The sequence below is a fragment of the Oncorhynchus mykiss genome, chromosome 27, assembly GCF_057628025.1.
Source record: "Oncorhynchus mykiss isolate SJ-2025 chromosome 27, ASM5762802v1, whole genome shotgun sequence".
In the NCBI taxonomy this organism is placed as follows: Eukaryota; Metazoa; Chordata; class Actinopteri; order Salmoniformes; family Salmonidae; genus Oncorhynchus; species Oncorhynchus mykiss.
This window is the reverse complement of record NC_143048.1, coordinates 26,981,419-26,992,935: the sequence shown is the minus strand read 5'-3', so window position 1 is coordinate 26,992,935 and position 11,517 is coordinate 26,981,419. Positions and strand designations below refer to the sequence as shown.

At 42.1% G+C, this 11,517-nt stretch overlaps 1 protein-coding gene across 6 annotated transcripts in view; it reads left to right on the top strand.

The window, feature by feature from the left end:
• The window catches only part of LOC110507861 (CMP-N-acetylneuraminate-beta-galactosamide-alpha-2,3-sialyltransferase 4), a 31,960-nt gene extending 23,252 nt beyond the window's left edge, over window positions 1-8,708 (top strand). For 4 of the 6 annotated variants that reach the window (XM_021588235.3, XM_090223765.1, XM_090223767.1 and 1 more), the window contains 6 exons: window positions 2,260-2,323; window positions 2,797-2,892; window positions 4,007-4,196; window positions 4,543-4,680; window positions 7,845-7,997; window positions 8,162-8,708. In XM_021588235.3, coding sequence (XP_021443910.1) covers window positions 2,260-2,323; window positions 2,797-2,892; window positions 4,007-4,196; window positions 4,543-4,680; window positions 7,845-7,997; window positions 8,162-8,251 — 731 coding nt within the window. In that variant the 3' untranslated portion in view covers window positions 8,252-8,708. Of the gene's footprint in view, window positions 1-2,259; window positions 2,324-2,796; window positions 2,893-4,006; window positions 4,197-4,542; window positions 4,681-6,156; window positions 7,066-7,844; window positions 7,998-8,138 lie in introns of those variants that run through there. The other 2 variants (XM_036964902.2, XM_090223766.1) reach the window with 2 other exon arrangements.
• Window positions 8,709-11,517: the final 2,809 nt, after the last annotated feature.

Genomic DNA, 11,517 nt, shown 5'->3' with positions numbered 1-11,517 from the left:
AAATCAGCCCGGCCATTTACGGAGGGGGATTTCATCAAAAACTGCATGATTAAAGTTTGTGACGAAGTTTGCCCAGAAAAAAGGCAACTCTTTTTAAATGTGAGTCTGAGCAGAAACACCATTGCCGAGAGAGTAGACCAGTTGTCCATCAATCTAAAAGAGCAGCTTGTGAAAAAGGGAAAAGATTTTATTGCATATTCCTTGGCTGTGGATGAGAGCACCGACATTTCTGACATTGCCCAGTTGTCAATTTTCATCCGCGGAGTGGACTCCAACCTAAGCGTGACAGAGGAGTTTTTGGCTTTACGTCCTATGCATGGCACAACTACGGGGCATGATTTGTATGAAGAGGTGTCAAGATGTGTAAATGAGATGGAGCTGCCTTGGGAAAAACTCGTGGGTTTGACAACCGACGGAGCACCTGCGATGTGTGGACACAGGAGCGGACTGGTGGCGAAGATACGGGAAAAGATGCAAGAGGAAAACGCGACAGGTGAGCTGACAGCTTATCATTGTATCATACACCAGGAAGCGTTGTGCGGTAAAGCCTTGAAAATGGAGCATGTAATGAGCATCATCACGCGCACAGTTAACTTTATCAGAGCCAAAGGTTTGAATCACCGCCAGTTCAAGGCATTTCTGACGGAGTTAGAAACGGAGCATGGTGATTTGCCTTATCACACAGAGGTGCGATGGCTAAGCCAGGGAAAGGTGCTTCAAAGATGTTTCGAGCTTCGTGAGGAGATTTGTCTGTTCTTGGACAGCAAAGGGAAAGACACAACACAACTCCGAGACGAAATGTTTCTGTGTGAAATGGCTTTTCTGTGTGACATTACGAGTCATCTGAATGCAATAAACTTGCAGCTGCAGGGTCGGGATCGTGTCATCTCTGATATGTACAGTACAGTGAAGGCATTTAAAACCAAACTGACTCTGTGGGAGACGCAGATGCGGAAAGAAAATTTGAGCCACTTTCCCAGCTGCCAGACCATGAAAGAGAAGCTCTCTACCAGTGCGTTCCCGAGCACACAGTTGGCTGATAAAATAGGTATGCTTGCCGCTGACTTTCGACGCCGATTTGCTGACTTTGAAGCACAAAAAAGCAGGTTGGAACTGCTCGGTAACCCATTTGCTGTTGACGTGGAAAGCTCACCACCAAACCTCCAAATGGAGTTGATTGACCTCCAATGCAATGATGCACTGAGGGCAAAATATGCGGCAGTGGGTGCTGCGGAGTTCGCCCGTTTCCTCCCCGGCACAATGCCCCAGCTGCGCATCCAGGCTGCTCAAACGTTGTCTATGTTTGGCAGCACATACCTGTGTGAACAACTGTTTTCTTTGATGAACCTGAACAAAACATCACACAGAAGTCGACTTACTGCTGAACACCTCCACTCAATTCTGAGGATTTCTTCAGCTCAGAGCCTTACCCCGAACATTGATGAACTTGTGGAAAAGATGGGACACCACCAAGTATTACCCTCAACCTCAAACAAGTGAACATTACTGTGCAATCACATATTTAGAGTTTTTACTCAGTTCAAGTTTAAAAGTTAAAATTTAATATTTGTTTTCACTGCATGTTACTTCTCCTTAAACAAAGTGTTGTTTTTGATTAATAGATTTTTGCACTTTATTTTTTTGTATTTCAATCCAATTATATTTTAAAAATATTTCAGTTGAGTGGATGATAGAAAATTGCTATTATTGTTTTTTCTTTGAAGTAAATTTAGCCCACTTTTGCTAAAATAGAAAATATAGTCTACTGATGGTGCCTTGAATACCGGTTTCTTTCATTTAATGTTCATGTTATGGGGATATTTATATAAAGGAAATTTGTCTTTTGTGTCTGTTGAAAATTAAAGATTACTGACAGAGCCATAAGAAAATATTGCTTTATTTATCTGATCATATTGTAATATATTTGTTAGGTTTTCAGTAGGTTCAATTAGGTTCACTAGACTATATGCGTCATTTAAAAATTTTTCAATGAACATTCGAACAGTCCGGCCCTCGTCTTGTAGCTGATTTTTTTATTTGGCCCTCCGTCCATTTGACTTTGACACCCCTGCTCTACACGCTATTAGCTTACTAAGAGTAATTTGATTGTGAGAAGCATTATGGAGTCAATGTCCACTAGGTTTATGCTCCCTTTCCAGAAAACGTGTGTGTGACGTGCGTTGAGTTTATGACACATTTATCAGCATCTACAGTCAGTCCAAGTGATCACACCTTGTTTAATCCCTCTCTCTTTTCCAGAGTTGCTGCTGCTGAAGGTTTTAGCCATTATTGCCAATTACAAAATGCCGGCCAGCATTGATAGGTAATGTGATGAGTGATTCTTAGCCATATTAACAAGGTTGTTAACCTCTGGTGTGCCGTATCAACCACTTTATTTCTTACAATAATTGTTACGGTCACAAAGAACCACCGATAGCTGATATGTGTCTGAGAGCAATATATGTTGGTGTGTCTCCTAAATGTAGTGTAAATGCTGTGCTAACATAATGACTCAAATCATCCCTGTGGTGTGTGTGTGTTTGTTTATAATGGGTGGACAAATGTGCCACAGGGAAGCTGCCTTAGTTCATTGACTTCATTTCAAGCAAGAATGCCAAATGTCAACCCAAGCAGTGACCAGTCACTATTACAATGGCAGTGCTGGAAAATGTCCAGTAGTTCTACTGTAGTGTGCAGTTAGTCACCCCTCAAAGTGTCCTTGAACTTTAAAATGATGGAAAAGGCAACACTAAAGTAAATGGATTGTAATAATTGTATTTTGTTTTATGTCCGCAGTCTAGACTGCAGAACGTGTGCAGTCATAGGAAATGGGTTTGCCATTAAAAACAGCTCCTTGGGCGGCATCATCAACGAGTACGACATGGTGATCCGGTAAGTATAAAGCCTAATGGTTCCATCCTTTTTTCTACCACACGATTGTCATTAAGTCCATCCTCCCTCTCTCTTCTATTGAACTGTTGCTACAACTCACCACTTCTGTTTAATTTATCAGATCTATCTGATGCACTACGTTTGATGGACTATTTCCTCATTGACCCATTGATGTTCCGGCCCAATTAGTGTTATTCCTAATCAATATCATTATATAGAGTGCAATATAATGCCGTACAGTCAAGCCATATAATTTGATATTGAAATATGGCTCCGAGTACAGTCTGTAGCTGCAATAGTATTTAGCCATTTCCCCAATGGCCTTTTCCATAGCAATTCCCGTATTCCAGTAAAAAACTAACCGATTTTCTATGATGCGTAGTCCTCAAGGGATAATCTAATTCGTATTGCCCGCAAAAGCGTAATTCAGTCAATGTGGCTGTATCATAATGGCCAGCTCAGACTGGGGACCTTGCTTTAATGCCCTTTTCTGTGTAACCACTATACTGTTGGGTTAACTCTGTCTCTTAAAAGAGGGATTTGGTCTACCCGGCAGAAAAATACCCCAGTGCCCTCTCCAAATCTTATTTATAGCCTTTGACTGAATACAGGCATTTTGAGTTTTGTATACGCTTCTTGCCAACAGCCCAGACAATTTTGCTGGGTCATATTGAGGGTTAGGGTTAAGTCATATCCAGCGTTAGGTCATATCCAGGCACAATGCACTCTGCTCTGTTCTGTTCTGCTCAGTTCTCACATCTCCCATCCTCAGACGCTAATCTCACAGGCCGAGGAAATCGAGTTCATTGACATTTGTTGTTCTGCTCTCCTACAAAGCGTTCTCCTACCTCCATTCTTGTTTTGATACATGGTGGTGAAATGTGGAGTTAATTCTGTTACATTGGAGGGAGGGTAGAACAGCTCTAAACTTAAAGTTATTATGTAAATTTATTTTTGTCCAGAGTTGCACTGTTACATGGCAACCTTGTGTTTTTCGTATTGCTTTTTTTATTCAAATGTAGTACACGCAATGCTATTTAAACTACTACTCTGTTTAATGACTATTTTTATAGAAAGGAATGGCTAAGGTTTCTCTTTCTGTATTCCTGTGCAGGCTAAATGACGCCCCCGTCAGAGGTTATGAGGACGACGTGGGGAACAAGACCACTATGCGTCTCTTCTACCCTGAGTCGGCCTCCTACAACCCCAGCATGCACAATGACCCCGACACCCTCATGGTCCTAGTGCCTTTCAAACAGCAGGACCTCCGCTGGCTCAAGGAGATCCTGTACGACGAGAAGAGGGTACTGGATGTGTGCGTGCACACACCTCTGTTTTATCTGCTTCCCTGGTACTTGCCATCCAGCCATGCAGTGACAAAATATGCAGAATCGATGGCAGCCTTGCCAAACCTACTTGAAACATTTCAACTGTGGTCTCAGCAACCCCAACACCCCCACTCTCTGGTTTAGCTCAGGCTGCTATGGTCACTCTTAGCATGATTAGGAATAGGGTCATTATCCCCTCATTTACACATCGACTAGGTTGCCCTGAGAAACTGAGTAGAATGAGACTAAAACAGGGCCTCAATTGTGTAGACATAGGCTCTGTGTGTGTGCACTCGCTAATCAACGTGTGTGTGTGTGCCAGGTGAGGAAGGGTTTCTGGAAGCCCCCTCCACAGATCTGGCTTGGCAGTACCAGTCGCATCCGGGTGCTGGACCCTCACTTCCTGCATGGAACGGCCAGCAGTCTGCTACAAATCCCCCTTCACCCAAAGAGAAAACAGGTAAGGGACCAGCTCCGTTTATTCCTATCTACTTTGGGAACCAGGATATGGGCAGAAAATAAATCTGTGAAGTGGACTTAAACTCTATCAAAAATCTTGAAAGATTGCAGTACTCAAAGGTGAAATATTTGATTAGATACAGCACTTAAAAGTTAATATTATTTAGCTAACAGGCTTTTTGACTTGAGGTCAAGAGTGGTGTTTGTACCACATAAGTGCACAAATGAACATTTTGCTCCTCTTGACATTTCATCAACGTCATTAAAAGATAAGGCGTTGATGTTTTTTTAGGCCTTTCAGTACATCCTTAAAAATAATTGGTTGTTGAACAGGGGCCAGTGTTCTGTGCTGTCTGTAAGCATTTCTACCAGCTACAGTTTGGAAAGGAGAAGGTCAGTTTCAAACGCTCTACTGATTACCCAGAAATGGAAGAGCAAGAAAAACAGAAAATATCAGTGGAACATATGCAGAATGGAACAACAGAACTAATGGAATCAAGAAAAATGATTGTGGAATAGAATATTGTGACAGATTACATTTTAATAGTAAGCCATTGAGCTGTTTTCTGTTCACAAATTGGACCACAATTCTCCGCTTGGCTGAGGAATTCTGGGTTTTGAAATACATGATACATTGATTTGAACTATAACTAATGTGGAATTATGTTTTCATTGGCCAAGAGGTCCATCTGCCAAGAGAGCCTGTTCAGTGCATGGTGGAGATGTCTTTGAGATGGAACAAAGCCAGGTTTAGTTTGTTCTCCCAGCGAGCCCCTAAGCTGTGCACCCTTTGGACTGCTGAAACAACATTGAGCCAAGGTAACAGTGGTAAAGAAGGGGTACTGCAGGCGATCAGTCCGACAGTAGCCTTCCATCTGCGTGGCCCTATTGGCCACTCCGAGCACTCGGCCCTGACCCCTTTCCCCACTCTCTCCTCTGTCTTGTCTCTTTCCTGGGTCAGAGGAGCCTGTGTGTGCCCCGTCAGCCAGCAGGAGGCTAAGAGGGCCTGACCGCAGACCCACAGCCCCCATGCCTCTCTCACCCCGCCCCGTGGGTGCCATGTTGGCAGTCATCCACATGCCCTGTGAGAAGGCAGCAGCAGGCAGTCCCCCTGGTTACAATAGAGGCTGACTGAGCTGAGGGCTAGAGGGCTAGCTAATGCCCCTGCCAGTCACAGTCCCCAACGCCTCTCCCACCCCTTTCCAAAACAAAGATCCCACTCCCACCACTCTGGTCTGGCTGGGGAACAGCAGTGACAATATTCACCCCCTCTCACCAAGGCTCCATGGGCCCACGTCCAAACTATGCGACGCACTACAGAAGTTGGAGTGCTCGTTGACCGACCACATTAGGCTAATGCACCCAGACCAGCCAGGCTCATTAGGAACTTGGTTTGGAGGAATGTCCCCAACGGTGTGATGAAGAGAAGTAGGGGTTTGAGAACTTGACTGGTCCTGTCCAATTTCTCTCTCCTCAGGGCTTGGGGTTGGATGTCCACCCCAGACCGGATGCTCGTAAAGCCTCGCTCTGACAGATACATCCTTTTTCCACGCAGGAAACTGACGTGTCTCGCCTCGAACAGGGGAAAGAGATCGAATGCATGTTACTGATAGGAGGAGCAGAATGGAAGTTTTATTCCTGTGTCACAATATTGATGTTTAAAAAGTGCCTCTTACACAGACATTTACTTTGGAAAGGGTCCTGCACCCAGTATTGGCTCGGTCTGCCATTTTGAAGGTTTTGTCTTGTTTTATTTTCATTTTATTTGGCTTTTATACTGCAGACCCTCAGTAGGGGTCTATTGGAAGGAATTGGGAAAGCAGTAGGGTGGAGTAATGTACCTGAACAAGAAGCTTTCTTGGAAATGGTGGGTAGTTGAGTAAACCAAGGGTAATGATTACATGGGAGAGTGGGGTTGAGCCACCCTTGTTTCTAGGAAACAATTTATAATTTGACCAAATACTTAGGAAGAGGTCTGAAGGAAGAAACCACATGGTAAAAGTTAGGTCCAACTACTTACCACTTTTAGATACTTTTAAGACTGTTTTATACATGAGTTGGTCTCTACGCTTCAATATGAGCTCCGTAACCTAGCATGAAAGTGTGTTATTGTAGCTTTGTGGGCTAATATAGTCAAAATATTTGCCTTTGGTTAAGTTTAGCAAATGGTTGCTCTAATGGCAAGTTGAGCAAATTGAAGTGTTTCCTTCCCAGGCGTAATGCAAGGCATTATTGTTGGGATATGAGGTAACAAAAGGGTCTGGCCTATGTTGAAAGTGTTTTTTTTAAGTACAAGGTTTTTATTCGGTGTTAAGCCTGTGTTAAAAGACAAAAAGCAATTGTGTTGAATTGTGTTTGGGAAATAAAGATGGACATGGTTTAAAAAGGTAGTGGTAATATTACATTCAGTACAGAAATGTGTAGGTGACTTACCCTGTCCCACTTTTTTCAAAACAAATGTTTACATGAATTCTGATTAGTTCCAGGGATACACAACATATGAAATATATGTAAATATCTTTGTTAGAAAGAGTACTGTTTCCCTTGTTGGGAGTGATGCTGAGTGTAAACAATGGCTCAATTTATCCCACTCTCCCCAAGGACAGATAAGGAAATGCTATTGGAAAGTGAACAGAGTGCACCATTTGGAAATGGGGAATTTATACTCCCTCACAGCTGTCATGTGGAAACAATTCCCCTGTGAACATTAGTAATAATTTAATTAAAAAATATATGTTTCACCTTTTATTTAACCAGGTACGCCAGTTGAGAACAAGTTCTCATTTACAACTGCGACCTGGCCAAGATAAAGCAAAGCAGTGCGACACAAACACAGAGTTACACATGGAATAAACAAACTTACAGTTAATAACACAATAGATTAGTAATCATTTAAGTCAGCAAGAGCTGAATCAAACCAGGGACACCCCTCACATTGTTCTGGAGACAAAAGTAATAATACCATCTCCCTTTGTCCCAGTACACATTAAGGAAAGGGCACACTGCTCTGTAATATACCAGTGATGCCAACTAATGTAGTAGAAGTGCAGAACTAGAGGACTCATGAGTTTTTACAGGTCCCTGCTACCCCCTAGTGTCAAACACGATACTACATGTCTGTTACCATACCATAGTTGTCATTGGTTTTGGTTCTCACTCCTACAGAAACCAGTACACCCCACCACAGGGATCCTAGCCGTGTTTGTGGCACTCAACTACTGTGACGTGGTGCACATAGCTGGGTTTGGATATCCAGCATCCAAAAACCAGAAGTATCCTATACACTACTATGGATATGACACAATGAAATCCATGAAGGTGAGTGTACATGGGATTTTACTCAACTCCCATGTCAGGGATGAACACTCTCAAGTGTTCTACGCCATGGTAGTATATTTTTTTGTGCACTTGTGTGTATGTTTAAAAAAAAAATTCAGGCAAAATAAGTGATATGTTTAGGCTTTGCTTTCGTTCTGTTTCAGGATTCCTACCACGACCTTACCCATGAAGCAGAAGCCTTAAAAAAACTAGAGGATTCGGGGGCTATCATGTACTTACACCCTCACTCCTGACACACATACTGTACACACATTGGCACAGTCCAGAAACAGCCCCTATCCCTTACCTCCTAGGAACTTAATCAAAATCTGAAAGGAATTTTCACTGCACTGCTAATACCTACACATTTTCCTTTAGATCTACACACAAGCCTAGGTGGTAGAGGCTAGCGGGTGTTTTTGGTCTGGGTTACACGCAGATGTCAGTTGTGAACTTGAACCCTCTCTGCTGGCAATACGGTCCATACAGTCCAAACATCATAATCACACATTGTGCCAGTCTTAATTCACCTCACTCTTATTGAAAATAAATACGTATTTTCAGAAAAATATATATATTTAATAATAATTCTTAGTTCTGATTTTTTTTTATTTTATTTGAATTATCTTTTAAAAAATTGTCTCTTAAATGTTACCACTGGATATTTTATTGTATGAAATTCATTTTTATTAAAATTAAATCTAAATGGAAGTATCACTGTTCAGTTTAAAATTTCTTAGCAAAGACTGATTTCTTTTGTGCCATGGTCAGACATTTTTTCATAATTTATTGATGTTTTTTTAGTTGTAAATATTTTTGTCTTATGAGATGTACATTATGAACACCTGCTCTTTCCATGACTCAGACTGACCATGTGAAAACTATGATCCCTTATTGATGTCACTTGTTAAATCCACTTCAATGTAGATGAAGGGGAGGAGACAGGTTAAAGAAGGATTTTTAACCCTTGAGACAATTGAGACATTGATTGTGTATGTGTGCCATTGAGGGTGAATTGGCAAGACAAAGATTTTAAGTGCCTTTGAACGGGGTATGGTAGTAGATGCCAGGCACACCGGTTTGTGCAACGCTGCTTGGTTTTTCAGTTTCCCGTGTGTATCAAGAATGGTCCACCACTCAAAGGACATCCAGACAACTGTGGGAAGCATTGGAGTCAACATGGGCCAGCATTCCTGTGCAACACTTTTGACACCTTGTGGAGTCCATGCCCCAATGAATTGATGCTGTTCTGAGGGCAAAGGGGGTGCAACTCACTATTAGGAAGGCGTTGTTTTGTACACTCAGTGTATGTAGCGGAGTTCATTGTAATTTGGTTTATGGGAAAAGCGATAGCTGACCTTTGTTAGCTACATGGAAGTGTATTTACAGTGGAAGTTCTGTCAGCTTTTGGCCACTAGATGGCGAAAAGGCACTCCATGAAGTTGGATACAGTAGGTAGCCTCAACTTTCACAGTCCCCAGAAAACAGACACTTCAGAGATTTTAAGTTTGGTGCATTTCCAACAACAGCAGCCAGCCGTACCATGCAGTACTTGTGCTAAAGCCAATCCTGAACATCTGGAGCACCAGAAGACCGTGCAAGACTTTATTCAGTGACTAAATAATGCTACTAGTGACAGATGCTAATGATGTTTTTTAACCACTCTAAATGCAGTGCCATCCTTATTAGAGCTGACATTAAGTTCTGTCTGTCACTACATCCTCATTGCCAGCGAGTGGCCAAGCACAGCCTCACTCATAGTCTAACCCAAATCAGTCAGTAAGTCTTCTACACAGGAACGGACATAGTGATTTGGAGGCGTCAGGCAGAGGCCAGTTTGAGCCCCCCCTGCTAAGAAGTAAATGGGATTTCTAGTAAATATGTAATTTCGCTAAACATTTTATTTTAATGTGCCATGAACATAACCTCATGACTGGTTCATGGTCTTCATCTGATTGTCAAACAAATCACTTCAAGAAGTAGGTTACCACAAATCAAATGTTATTAGTCGCATACACATGTTTAGCAGACGTTATTGCGGGCGTAGCTAAATGCTTGTGTTCCTAGCTCCAACACTGCAGTAATATCTAAAGATGCACAAATCTAAAAATGGAATTAAGAAGAATATAAATATATTTGGATGAGCAATGTCAGAATACCTTCGCACATTCATCCAAAAAATAATTCCAGCATCGGAACAGTGTACCCGCCAACTTTCCTTCAATTCACAAGTGTCTTAAACTATCTCACCTGGGAAAGCAGCCGAACGAATGAAACAGTGCCCCTCTGTCTTACTATATGCAGCTGATGCTGTCTGGACAAAAAGCGTAGGACATGCCATAATATTTTTTGCCAGACCGAATCAGATACAGTGCCTATAGATAGTCTACACCCCCCTTGGATTTCTTCACTTGTGTTACAAAAATAAAACATTATATTTGGCCTTACTGCTATTAGCCCATAGAAATGCATTGAATAACATATGATTCATACATGGAAAAACGGATAGTAGAAAATGTCATCAAAATGAAGTACGTTTTGAAGTGTCTGTTTTTAGTGTGTCTGTTTTTAGTGTGGCTGGTTTTCTTTTATTGCGTGGAATTCCCCGTATATCTTTTACATGGAAATGCCCCATTCAGCCGGTGCCGGTACCGGGTTACCTTCAGAAGAGTATTGTGACGCTTGTGTTCGTGAGTCTCATTTCCATAGAGGGGTCATATTAGTGTACTCTGACGCTACAAACATTTTCGTGAGAATAACGATTTTCGGGATGCCTCCTGGTCTGACAAAAACCGCTGTAGCTCAGACATCTTCCACTGCAGGTGCAGAAGGCCGATAGTGGCAGATAGAGACCCAGCTCATGAAGTCCCTTGATGATGGAAGGCCTGAGATAATTTCCAGTTCTGCCTAATGGTAAGTCTGCCAGTGCTTACACATGCCAAAGTAGATTACATTTTTTGTTCACCTTTATTTAACTAGGTAGGCTAGTTGAGAACAAGTTCTCATTTGCAACTGCGATCTGGCCAAGATAAAAGCGTAGCAATTCGACATCATACAACAACAGAGTTACACATGGACTAAACAAAACATACAGTAGAACTAAAGAAAACAAAAAGTCTACATACATATGGACTAAACAAAACATACAGTAGAACTAAAGAAAACAAAAAGTCTACATACAGTGAGTGCAAATGAGGTAAGTTAAGGAAATAAATAGGCCATGGTGCGAAGTAATTACAATATAGCAATTAAACACTGGAATGGTAGATCGGCAGAAGATCAATGTGCAGGTAGGGCTACTGGGGTGCAAAGGAGCTAAATAAATAGATACCAGTATGGGGATGAGGTAGGTAAATACATGGGCTGTTTACAGATGGGCTATGTACAGGTGCAGTGATCTGTAAGCTGCTCTGACAGCTGGTGCTTAAAGCTAGTGAGGGAGATGTGAGTCTCCAGCTTCAGAAATGTTTGCAATTCGTTCCAGTCATGGGCAGCAGAGAACTGGAAGGAAAGACGACCA